The 13,761-nt window shown below is 37.8% G+C and overlaps 1 protein-coding gene across 9 annotated transcripts in view; it reads right to left on the bottom strand.

The window, feature by feature from the left end:
• Positions 1 to 13,761, bottom strand: part of PUM2 (pumilio RNA binding family member 2) — a 79,187-nt gene that overhangs the window by 6,447 nt on the left and 58,979 nt on the right. For 3 of the 9 annotated variants that reach the window (XM_054987277.1, XM_054986949.1, XM_054987031.1), the window contains exons 13-17: positions 11,590 to 11,826; positions 4,039 to 4,306; positions 3,132 to 3,261; positions 1,832 to 1,966; positions 1,511 to 1,648 (exon numbers count right to left, since the gene is read on the bottom strand). In XM_054987277.1, the coding sequence (XP_054843252.1) occupies positions 1,511 to 1,648; positions 1,832 to 1,966; positions 3,132 to 3,261; positions 4,039 to 4,306; positions 11,590 to 11,826 (908 nt within the window). The remainder of the gene's footprint in view (positions 1 to 1,510; positions 1,649 to 1,831; positions 1,967 to 3,131; positions 3,262 to 4,038; positions 4,307 to 11,589; positions 11,827 to 13,761) is intronic. The other 6 variants (XM_054987117.1, XM_054987198.1, XM_054987351.1 and 3 more) reach the window with 3 other exon arrangements.

Below are 13,761 nucleotides of genomic sequence, written 5' to 3'. Positions count from 1 at the left end.
TGGGAAAACTCAACAGAACTGCCAAAGATCTTATCTCACCCACCTGGAAGTAAGACAGTATCTCAGACAGGGATACTTTACTTCCTTAATACAGAACCAATCTGCCATAGTCCAATGATTATTATTGTGGAGATTTCAGATACCGACTATATATGGAGTGCTTTCAAAAGAAAAAAAAACACAAGCTGTTTTCCTACTTTGAATGGCAGTTCACACAAAATATGAATTTTAAGCTTCTCTGACAGAGAAGAGCAACATTTTGTTATCCTGTGACCAGAAACATCACTCACCCCATGCCACTGTGTAGGGGATCTATGCATCTTGTTGCCAGTGACATGAAGATCCAGTGGCTATAAAGGACAGAATATCCCTATCAGAGAACTCCTATGCTTAATGCCAGTTGTGTCTCTGGGTCCAAATACCTTCTATTGTACCCCAGCAGTTGATGGGTCAACTAGACAAACTTTTGAACACAGTGACCATTCTCTGAGCAGAGAACAATACATGGAAATTTGTGAATCTGTGCTCATTCACCACAGACACCCTTCCGGAGGACCTTGGTGTTGTGGGTTTGCGTATGTGTTTCACTGAATTATTTTTGTACTATTTAAATATAGTTTTGAATTTAATTTTTTTTTTAAAAAATGTAAATATTTAGTGTATTGATAGTAACTGCTTTGGGGACACTTTTTCGGTGGAACGGTAGAGTACAAATGTTAAATAGATAAACAACAAAAAATATTGTTACCGCTGACACATTATCTAGCTAAAAAGGTCAATCCTATTTCCACAAAAGTTTCTCTTGAGCAAAAAAAGAAAAGAAAGAAATATGGTGGATGGTCCCAGATTTTCTGATCTATCATTGCAAGCATTCAGTGCAAGCTATTATTTCTAGTTAAAGCATCATGAAGCACTAAAGTGAAGAAATTTTTTTTTAGTTTTTCCATTAAAATATTTCCTTTGTTTTCTTTTAAAATAAAAACACACTGCCCCTTCTGGGGAGATTCAGGATGACTACGTAACTGTTTTACAAGCGAGGTGGGGGGAGAGACAAGGGACAGAAGAACAGAGATCCTCCCACATTAACTTGGTTATGTTAGGCTGGCTACCAGGTTTTGCTGGGGGGTTTACGTAAGTCTCTGCAGCCTGACACTGCTGTTGAAGACTCTCTTGTCAAGTGTTCACCTTAGCTAAAAATGTGGCACGGGCATCAATTGTAGACAAATTAATACAAGAAATCTTCTACACAGAAGAAAAGGATATTAATCAGACCCTTCCCATTTCCCTGAAATTATCTGTTTTCTAATGCTGAGTTCCACTTTTTCTCCCACGATCACCAATTTCTTCACAAAATAAATGAAAATTATTAGCTCTTCATGAAATCAAGATTATATAACTAGAATCAAACTATTACAAAGTTGATGATTTCTGGCAATATTAGCGACAGCATACAATTATGGAAAGCAATCAACACTCACGCGGTCAAAAAAGCAACTAAAAAACTAATTACCTGTCCTTTGAAAGCATCAATAACAAATTGGAGTGACTGGGGCTGGACGCATTCAATACATTTTTGCACCACATGGTTTCCGTTCTGATCCTTCACACATTTCAGGACATGGCCATCTAGCTCTTTCACCATTTCATTCTATAAAAGAAGGAAATCATTAGCAAATCGTATATACTTTCCCCTGAAGTATGCTTTTAAAATTATACTACTCTAAACTTAATACTTTCTATAATGAATGCAATATTTAATTCCATACACGTTTCACAATAGCGCAAAGCAAAAGTTATTTTAATAGAATACAAAAATATTGTTCTAACTTACAATTACCTGCTGGTCAGGTGAGATAGACTCTAGTGCTTTCTGAATGACACGACAACCATACATCTGTAGCGCTAATGGGAGAACATGCCCACGAATGCGTGTTGCAAGTGCTAGCTTCTGGTCAATGCTTCCAAACTAGAAGAAAAAGGAAGGTATTATTAATAACAGCAAGACATGCATGAGATTCTGAAGAAAAGTTCAAGAGGGATAGTAGTTCAATTGTGTTTTACAATCTCAAAAATGTAACCTTTGAAATATTCATTTCAACACAGGAATGCTATGGATCTCAGACATTAATTGGGCGACCCAGATTTTATGAACTGTATACTGAGGACAGCAAAGCCCCCCCCCCCCCGATATTTTCTTGATTGGCCACTGAAAAGTCCCAATGGCTTTATCACTAATTTTCTTCTTCCTAGTGCCTCTTCACCTATATTATCTTTTGGGGTTTTATGTATGTGGGGAATGTAAGAATAAAATATGTATGTTTACAATGCCGAGAATATGAGAGAACTGCAAATCTCCATTCAGCTGTTCAGTTCTAGCTGGAAATGAAAGTGAGACTCAAGTGTGCAAGGCATTCCAGACCTACTCCAATAAGGCTGATTGCTCAGATGCCCAACTGGCTCTGAAAACAAACATCCCCCACCTTATAGCAATTTTACAGATAAAAAGTCCACACATACAACTTCCTGGCATTAACACAGCAAAAATATACACTAGCGTTATTTTAAAGGTAAAGGTAGTACCCTGTGCAAGCACCAAGTCATTACTGACCCTTGGGGGGACGTCATCATTTTCTTGGCAGACTTTTGTTACGGGGTGGTTTGCTGTTGCCTTCCCCAGTCATCTACACTTTACCCCCACAAAACTGGGTACCCATTTTACTGACCTCAGAAGGGTGGAAGGCTGAGTCAACCTTGAGCCGGCTACCTGAACCCAGCTTCTACCAGGATCTAACTCAGGTCGTGAGCAGAGCTTGGGCTGCAGTACTGCAGCTTACCACTCTGCGCCACAGGGCTCTGCACACATGCTGCACAGAAATTCTCAACTCAATTGACAATGCTTTAATTTATATATTTTAATCATACACCAACCTTAACTAGATTATTAAAACTGCAACCATGTGCACACACTATTTTCACCTATAAGTTTAAGATGCAATTCAAAAATCAATTAAGCAGATCATCTTATAGAACCTTTTAGAAATCTGCACCAATCTAGTACATATGAGAGACTGCAGCATGCCTATGACATAAGCTGTATGCAGGGTCCTAGACCACTTTCCATGCACGCTTACCTCAAAGAACTTCTGTATGACGTAGTTGCCAAACACATCAGTCATCAGCTGATAGGCTGCTTGCAGAATTTCACTGAACACCATTTGGCGCTCAGCTGGAGTAGCTCTTTCTAGCTTCTGCTGAATAAACCTGCGAGCACCAGAAATTTACATGACACTATACATTAAAGGACTGTAAAATTTCAAAAGGCATTGATAGCAAGAACCAAAAGAGAAGTCGAAGACCAAATAGAAACCAACTCTTGTTTTTTAATGAGGGAATGGGATATTTTCTAATTGGACCGTTTTGCTGTGAGCGCACCCTATTATTTGCCCCATGACTATATCTTCCCCCTTTCTTTTCTATATGTCCGTTTCCTCTTCCAAGTGGGCCTCCCCTTTCTTCCTTCCCTCTTTTTACCCCTTTGTGCAAACCACAAAGCCAGTTTTGTTAAAAAGGTTATGAAAAAAACTGAATAAACTACTTTTCAACATCAGTTAAACAGCAAAGCAAGCTGCTTTGAGGCAGCCCTAAAACAATGTATGACTTTCGTTAGGATTTCTATTATGGATTTGAAAGGTTTTTAGAAGTTAATCAGATCCCTCTTTTTCCTACCCCTTTAGCTCAATTCAAAGAGAAATTCAAAGAGACATTCATCAATTTCTGTGGGATGAAACCAGTGTAAACAGCATGGGACTGACAAAGTTTCATATACTGATCTTCTCAGTAAAATGGTGCTTGTAACCTCGGTTACCTCCCCTTCCCTTTCCGTGGATATCTCAGAAGTACTGTTTGAACAGAGCCTCCAGCTAGTACAAATGTTGAATGTTAAACTGACAGAAATCAATCGGGTTTCCTCAAAAAGCCAGTGGAAGGAATCATTCTTCTCATAAATCTACTCTGTCTAGCACTATCACTAATGCTTACCTAGAACCATGCTGGTCTCGTGAAAACTCAACTATGTGTCCAACCAGGTCTCTTAGTTGGAGATTAGGAAAGCGATTGTTTCGGAAGTCTTCCAACAGCCGACTACGTCCTGATGGCATAATGTCAGACCGACTGTAGCGAAGACGTGAGGGAGGAAACAACTGGCTGCTGGAGCTAAAGAGACTGGAGGTACTTGCTGCACTGCGATACTTTGCTTCTGCTCCAGGTGCTGCAGAGATATAGCGACCACTACCATTGGTCAGTCCTCCTACAACAAAGCAGCTCTGTCAGTAAGAATTCTTAAATGTGCGAAAAATACTAAAGTTATACTAGAGCTAGGAAAGGATAGAATAATGAGAAAGTGTCTTTTCACACGTCCTTTTCACTTAATTTCCAGAAAGGAACAAGCAAATCTTAATGATGATCAGGAAGTACCGAAACTGAGACAGCTCTAACATAAAACAAGAACGCTGCATCTTCCTTTTCAAAATCAAAGGAAACGTAACTTCTTGTATGTTGGTTGTCAGTGTCAGACGAGACACATTCCAACGACCCTTTTCAAGTCTCTCCAAGGAATATCTCACATTACAGTACATCATCAGGGTGTCAACTACTGAACACTCCAGAGTTTCTGTTATTTAGGTTTTCCTTCTAAAGACATTATAGCACTTCACTACACCTGCCTCTTAATCTCACTACTGCATAGAAAATATTGAAAACCTAGTAAGTGTATAAAATTATGATTAAGAGGTATTCAGGAAAAGTTTCCAAAGTTCAAACTTGTACCTATCTAGCTCTGACTTGTTTTGCTACCACTTCTCTTAAATGCCCATGTAACTGCTCCATGATAAGCAAACATGAGACCTCACCTCTTTCCATATCAAACAGTTGCCAACAGAAGGAACTATTAACATTGCAGACTTTCCACCAAGACTTAACCATGTGAATTAGCCAGCAGTCAATGCACTGCATATAATTTAAGCATTTGTTTGGAGGCTTACAAGATAATTGTAGAATATTATAAGGCAAATAACCACTAATTTTACCAGTACAGCGTCAGCCCTATAAAGCAACAGGTCAAGCCAATCCAGAGCTAACTGAGTGGGATATGAAAGTATGGCAAATCGAACAGCTACTTGAAATGTAGGACAGGATAATGGAATGGGACTTTCCTGTCTTCCCTTTCCTGCTGTAGCCCCCTACATTGCCCCTCCCAAAGTACTTCTGAATGTCAAGAACCCCTGAAATGATATAAAATGTAGTAAGGGACTGGAGCGAGGTATCGACTAAAATACCTAACCCCCACCCCAATAAAGAGAGGCAAGAGTATGGATCCAATCCATAGCACAACACTTTGATATAAATATTTTTAAAGTGAATTTTTGTTTGGGAAAAATGAGTTGTTAATCCTAACTACAAATCAAGACTGCTTAATAGGAATTAATGTAGATAACTGCTAGTTAAGCCCAATCAAAACAATCCAAGATGTTGTCTCATCAATAAAATAAATTACAAGCTTGCTAAATCAAGTTATTATGGAAAAGCAGAAACCTTCCAAGTAATTAAAAATAATTTGCAGAATTTGGGATATTCATTCATTATAAATAAGTATGTTTAACTGTCTTATAGAACATATTCAATTACAGGGGAATATATTCCACATTTTGCTAGACTATGAAACAACTTTAAAACATCAGACTAATACTTATGAGATGGGTCCATAAATCAAACTGTGAGTTAGAACATAGTACTACATTGTTATAAACTATTCAAATAACTCAAACCCTTTCAGTCATTTTAATATTCTAACTCTATTTTCAGAGACATTAGGAGAAAAATGATATACAAGTGAAATTTTAAAAATTAACATTAATTTTGCATTTACTTAAACACCCAGAAAAAAGAGGACTTGGTCATGAAGCAGCTTTGCATGTCAGACTATTTCCCAAAAATTTCTTCTGCCTTCTTTTCTGAAGGTGCAGAAGAATAAAAATGATCTACTATTCTTGTTCTGGATATTATGTAGAGGAAGCTACATATGCTTATCCTGCTTATGGACAACGAAATATTGATTGAAATGTGAGAATATGGTCATTAAAAAGTAACAATTTCAAAGCCAGTAGGTGGCAGACAAGTTTGCTGGAGAACAGTACAGGATTGCTCTCTCAGTGTTTCAAGTGCACAGTGTAAAATTTGTGTTTTTGATCTGCACAATAACTTCTATTCCCAGCCTTAATAGTGATGGGTGTGTGTGTGAGACACAAGAATTCAGTTCCTATTCACCTCATAGTTTTATCAGTACGCACAATCAAGGCATAACTGATAAATTAGGAATATCTTGCACACTTTAAAAAACAAAACCCTATAAAGCTAAGTACTTACACTAAATTTAAGTTTCCTAGATAACAGATTACTTAACACGATCACATCTACATCTGGCACGTGCTTAAGGATATAAACCATTTGTCCTAATCTTTTTTGGAAAATTGTCCCTGGAAACAATTTTTTTTGGCAACTATTGGTAAAACTGATTGAATGGGGTCTCATCTTTTTTTCAGTCATCTTCTACAGAAAATCCTGCCCTGGTGATTTTTAAAAAACGTGACAAAGAATCAAACAGTTGATATTTTCACTGCAATTTCCATGCGATCTTAGGCTTTGTAGAATAAGCCTCTCTCTTCCTCTAAGAAAATGAGTATTCCTTCAGTATGTGGAGGGAAGGCAATGACAGAAGGGTACATACAGCTCTAGCAGACATGGCCACAGTAGTTCTATGTAGCTGAAGATGGGGACAAGGCAAGTAAGGAAGCAGAGAATCAGCAAAAGGGTATGGAGGCAATCCATAAAAGGGGGAGAGATCAGAACAGTGCACAAAATGAGAGGACATGAACTTATACTTGGGGTTAGGTGGGGCATGGAGTTCTCCTCGAATCACCACTGATCTCCAGATTAGAGAGATCAGTTCCCCTGGAGAAAAGGGCAGCTTTGGAGGGTGGAATTCCATGGCACCATATCCTTGCTAAGCTCCCTGTCTCTCCCAGACTCTGCCCCCAAATCTCCAGGAATTTTCCAAACTGGAGCTGGCAAACACATTTGTACTCTGAGATGCAACTGATGTCTTGAAAAAAACTTAGGGCTTTTCCATTTCTCCAGCATGGTAATATAAATGTAGAAGCAAACCCTCCAAGATCAAGACCACTCCCATGCCTTTCTGATACTGGGGAACAAGGCAAACACACTTCTTCCCAGTACTTTTTCCTTTGTGGCAGCAGGGTTAATGCTAAGCAGATTATAGTCCTGGTCCAGAATACCACACATTCCTGCTTTCCGGAATCAGTCCCTTACACTGACCAAGAGGCTGCCCCTGAAATGCAGAGGGACCTGCAGATGTTCATGTTGATTCAATGCACCTACAGCTGCAATGGGAAATTTAAAAGTGAGAACTCTTAGCATACACGCGCTCCTGCATGCCTAAAGGGACTTTCTGCATCAGGGCCTAAAATTAACAAATATACATGAAGTGTATTCAGCTCAAAACACATACAATTACTTAAGCCTCCTTTTTATTCATTTGACTTGATATTTCCATTTCAAATAGTGCTGGTGAAAATGCATTCAAAGGATGCCTGATCTGTAAAATCTGGAATCAAACAGCAATTCAAGTATATTAGTCTATAAAAAGCCATAGTAAAAATTCGAGGTACTTGAAAGCGTTTTGACAGCTCAGTTCACTGCCAGTCTATAGAAAATAATTTCATATATGAAGTGTTCTTGTTTCAATGCTGCTACTGTGGACAGCTCTACAGATACTGTGTTTGCCATGCGGCATAATTTTGCTAATGTGATAAAAATCCTGATGGGGCCTAGAAAAGATTCCTAAAACAAATTAGGCAATTCAAATACCCTACCAGTAAACAGCATTTATCTGAGAGTTAAGTATTTCTAAATCCCTTACTTGGATCTACCAGAATTTTCTCATGAGTAGAAGGATTTCTGCCCAGAGTAAAACTCTCTCACCTCCTCACTCCTGCTGCAGCTTGAAATCCCTCCCCCCCCTTTCATGCTGTTCCAGGGGACAGGAGCAGCATTTGGGGCCACAGTGGGGAAAAGGGGGCAAGAAGTTATAGTCTGTGGAAGGAAATCCATCAACAAAAAACTCCAGTGGATGAGAGTCAGCGGTGGCACACAGAACTGGTGTGTGTGTGTGTGTGTAAAATTTCTGATGCTGAAAATTCCAAGCTGAGAGATCATCTTTGACTGTAACTGAAAAATTTTCAACAGTATAATTCTATAATAGAACTCATACCAGTTTTGTCCCTGTACAGTGCCCTCAGTAACAATGAATCAAACAAAACTCATTAGCCACCACAAAAAGATGGTAATGTTGATCCTATGATACCTCTACCCACCTGATAGTATATGGAAATTACTTAATAAATCAATAAGAGGCTTATTCATCTGGAGATTCAATCTGGGTTGCTCTTTTGCAGCATTATCATTGCTGCATTTACTAATTAGCTATTTGCATGCAAAAGTCCAGTCTATAAGCAATCACTGTTGCTTGGTTAGTAAAATAGACACATGCCAAAGGTAATAGTCCAAACATTAAATTGTTAGAAAATCTTGATACTCATCTAAATGGATCTTTGTAGGAATCTGTGGCATCTCTTTATTCTGCTAGCAAGATTCCTTTTATTATCCAAGAACAGATATCTGTCTAGCCAAGAATGTATACCAATTTTAACTAAAAGATACAACTGGTTTTTAAAATTTGCATGAATTCAGGCTACTGTACTGGATTCCTAACGAAAGTGTATTTTCATTCTACTGTGTGTGTGTTATAAGTCTAAACAAGCATAAAAAGCCAGCATATGTACCAGTGAAAGCACTTGTGGTTCCACAGGTACTATTTCTATTTTGTATGCAAATTACTATTGTGTTAAATATTATATTTAAGTGCTATGTACTGCTATACCTCTTGTGCTATTGCTTGTGGAAGCAGAACTACCCTAAGTATATTTTTCTTTCTGCTCGTGCACTGGATACATGCCACTGACTTCAGCGTCCTACGAATCACAACTTTCATTTTCTAGGAATAGCGGGCTGTATACTTCAACTCTGCTCAGCTAAGAGTGGAGCCTTCTCCACTGGAGGAAGGCTACCTGGGACAGAAAAAGGCTGTATATGTAGCTGAGCCAAGTTTCTAAGCTATTAAAGTTGCAAAGATATGCTTAAGAGAGTTTGGCATAATGTTTAGTATAATCTCAGAAGCCAGAAAAATAGCTGAATAATCTGATCAGCAAGGGTGAGACTTCAGTGCCTCACAATTTTTTAAAAGTTACTTCATTTATATTCTACCTTTCTTCCTCATGGGGACCCAAAGCAGCTTACCACATTCTCCTCTCCTCCATTTTAAAGCTCTTGGCTGCTCACACGACTAGCTGAACAACTATGCAAAGTGAGATAGCCTCATGTTTTTAATTGATGTAATTTATACAAACCATAGCAGTCAGTCTTCACTGCTGCAGAAATTGCACTACTGCAGTAAGTAAGTTTCCCTTTCAGTATAGCATACACACAAGCTTAACTACTACCTACTGGTCAGAAGGTGTTTTTGCAGGGATGTAATCACATGCTGGAGAGAGCCCTGGAACCTGTTATGCTCCCAGTTGTGGATAGAAAGCAAAGTCTAATCCAAGCTGTGATCCAAAGAACCACTGTGGGACCAAAATGCCAATTTTCCAGTCCACAAGGAAAGGCTATTTCCCTTTACAGCATGCTGAAACCTGTTCTGGAAGATTCCGCTCATCATCAGAAAGGGTGGGGGTGATGCCAGGGGCGGCAACTAGAAATGGTGACTGGAAGAACCATGTTCACTTTGCATCCCAGCCACAGTTTATCTGAAGGTGGGTTCTTCTGCAATAAAACAACCTCTATATTCTTCCAAAGGAAAGATCCAAAGGCATCTGCCTGAAAAAAAACATTACTTTCTCCATCCAGCAAAGGGTGCAGCAAAACAACAACAACAAAAACACCCTTGAAATGTTTACTAAACTGAGACTTCTCCATGGCAAACAACATCTTAACATGCCCTCAAACTCTTGATACTCAGAAATTTGAAGTTCCCAACTTTGATATCTTGCTATAATAATCATAAGTACATGCAGAAGATAAATTTAATGGCCTCCTTGCATTCCAGCTAGGAAAAATGGAATAAAGAAAAAGCATAATTTATGTAACAAATCCACTGCCAGTTCTTTGAGGAATTCTCTTAAAACCAATAATGTATTTAAAAAGTTCAATACTATGGATATACTTATACAAAACAAAAGACTTCCACTTGCATAAGGCAGAAGTGGGGAGGGGGGGAGTTCGATGACTTTCATGGATTTTCTTCTCAAGCTGCAGCCTCCCTCATACATCTCATCTCCTCCCCTCCCCGAGGGTACCTGAACCCCCACGGGCCACTCTTTGGAGGAAAGATACGGAGGATGCAGCAAGAATGGGGAGATGAGAAAGATCTATTCTGTGACTTAAGATCCAACTCATTTCCCCAAGTATTAATCGCCTATTTGTAAATGTGAATGGAAAGGAACAAACAATACTTGCTTAAGTAACATTTCATAACAGTGAATAGCCTCCTGAAACTCTTCTGGATCCTGCTTTATGCTGGAGAAGTCCTACTCAAATAAAACTCCTAATAACTGTAACATTTGTGAAATGCAGAAAATACAAATGTAAGGTACTCACTACTCATGGCTTTAACAGGTGAATATATAATTACAAATGGTAAGTTACGCCTCCTCCCCAATACAGGTACACAATTATATAACTTTAAAAAATAAATAAATAAATAAATAAATAAATAAATGCTAATGCCAGCAATACATTGTCACTGGCTCAAACACTTCAGTGTAAACAAAATAAAATGAAAGTATTACTGATGTAGTAGGCGTAATGGAAAGCATGCATTATAAACTAAATACTGCTGCCATTTCCCCTCACACTATTAGGTTATTTTTGCCAACTGTCTGACAGTGACTTCCTAAAGACTTACTGCAAAATAATTAACCTGGTTGTTCTGACAGCAGCTTTTTCAGAACTGTGAACCTTAACTTGAGCTTTCCTTTAACAAAGATTCAAAACTTGTATCATTACCACACACCAAACATTAGCCTAAAGCTGACTCCATAAAAGCACACAAATGTTTTAACACATAAACAAGGAAAATACCTTTGCCTGTCAAACAACAACAACAAAAACACAACACCACCTGATTTTTTCCTAAGCAGCAAGCTTTGTTTTTATATTGCAAGTCTGGAGGGTCTTAGGGAAAACTGCTATTGCTCCCACAGCTGATTACTTTCAATGACGACATCAGTAAAAATGGACTGCACTGAGCAACTTTCTGGGACTAAGCCCACTACACAGTATTGATTCACTGAAGAGGTAAATTGACACATTTAACCCAACATAAAAATATTTATACACATATATAAATACATATACACACATACATATACAAACAAAAAAGGGCTTTGGTTTTTTTACCTAAATGCAAACTGGATGAGGATCCATGTGATGAAAGTGATGGCGGTGGCGTAAGTGAATGTCCTGGAGTTTGGCTTGGCAGAGGCATGCCTATTGGGCTTGGAGAGGAGGAAAATCCCAGACTATTGTAAAATGGCTGCCCTATGGGTGCTAGGCTGCTACTAGATCTTTTGTACAAGTCAGAACTAGTAGATAGAGACTCTCTCCTTGTGGCACTACTACTTGCAGAACTGCCAACTGAAGAAGAAATAAAAAGACCCTATTACATACAGTGTCAACCAAATCAAACCTAGCCCCAACCTACAGCTGGGCAATAACAGATGTGATCACAATCATTATAACAATCAAATCATTCTAGAGACAATTACTGTGATAACCACACATGCTTTAATAAGTCACAAAATGAATACAAGCATTCCTCACATAAAGAAGGAACTTTAAAACAACCTCCAAGTCTTGATACACTTAAGACTTGCTAATAAGTTTTTGTAAGAGTTCAATATTCTGGAGTCAGACTTTGGGACCAATAGTCAGGTATGTCGTACTGTGTTCATTTGAACCAATGAAGGTGACATTTAAATTGAACTAATTTCTGCAAACAGTCCCTCGTTTTTTGTTTCAGTTGAACTACTGTATTAAGGGACAAACCTGAAGGTGCTGGTTTAGATACACTAAAGGATTTGTTTTGCATGAAAGGCTCAACAGGGCACATATTTTGTTTTATCCACTTCACAATTGCTGCTAAAATAAAAATCTCACTGGAAACTGTACTTCTCAAAAACATACAAACCAACCACACACTCTAAGAAAGCATTCTTGGATGTAAACAAAAAGTTCAACAGTATTTTAAAAGCAGATTGTAAAAGGATATGGACTGCAGAAGCACAGTACAGGGCTGGGTAGAACGAGTAAAACAGGGAACTAGAATTTCTTCATAGAAGATAATGTACGGGCTAGAAGCTTAGATCAATGCTAGTTAAATTAAATATTCACATACTCCCCAGTATAACAGAATACATTTCACATAAGTAGTTTTACAAACCTTCAACTATAACCATTGTAAAAGTTGTGCAATAGTGAGATGCTGAGAAGGCCTAGTTACCTATCTGGTGAACCTACAAAAATAGCAATATCTTAATATTGCACCCCCGTTTTGTATGAGACAATATACTAAATTGAAAAACGCGAGTTCCCCCGTTTCAGTCAAATTTTTCCCTTCCCCTTTGCATTGAATTAAAAACTGTTGCAGGGGCCCAAATAAGTGCAATTCACTGTTAAATCACACAGATTCAGTCTAATGCCCACCAGCCATATATGACTAAACACAGTACAGGTTTTTTTGGGGTAGGGTATTTTCTCCTGTAGCAAAAGATTTATAAACATTCTTGTCTTCAATTATGCCATCTATTATTTTAAACTTTATTGTATCATGTTCTTGAGGATTAGTTATTAATTTCTATCTGCAAAAAGAGGTATGTGCTATCTTAAGAGACTAACATGGCACAATAAGCCATTTGGGTGAAGATATTATAGTTTGAAAGACTTTTATAACAGTTTTATTGGTGTATATATAATGTGGTAATGTGCACTTATATGTGGAAAACAGTTTCAGATCCCAAGTTAGCTTTGAAGCTCACTGGATGGTCTTGAGCAAGTCACTATTATTCCTACCTCAGAGGATTATTGTAAAGCTAGAGCAACACCAAGCATCTTGGAGAAAGGGTAAGAATGTGTTAAAAAAGTAAAACTTTTATCTTACTGATAACAATCCAGCTAATTCCTAAACTTTTTAAAAAAAGAATATGTCATTCAAGAAACTAGTATTCAAATGTAGCTCAACATTCTTTTTTTACAAATACAATAATAGAAAAAATATTTTAAAGTGTATTTTAAAGTGATGCTATAATCAGGATTTTTTTTAAAAAAAGGGATTTGAATATATTTATATTTTTGTGATCACAGAGGATTTGCATAAGCAAAACTAACTCTGAAATGGCACAGGACTGCCTAGTAACCAATTATGCAGGACCAGAAGATTATTTTATTAACAGAATTCTGTACCATACTAAAAATACTGGAGAAAATAAATCCTAAAAAGCTAGCCATAAGAGTATATTTAAATATTTGATCTTATGCCAAAATGACAGAAGTACAATTCTAATTTCCCCCACC

The sequence above is a fragment of the Eublepharis macularius genome, chromosome 1 (assembly GCF_028583425.1).
Source record: "Eublepharis macularius isolate TG4126 chromosome 1, MPM_Emac_v1.0, whole genome shotgun sequence".
In the NCBI taxonomy this organism is placed as follows: domain Eukaryota; kingdom Metazoa; phylum Chordata; class Lepidosauria; order Squamata; family Eublepharidae; genus Eublepharis; species Eublepharis macularius.
This window is presented reverse-complemented; position numbering and strand designations above follow the sequence as displayed.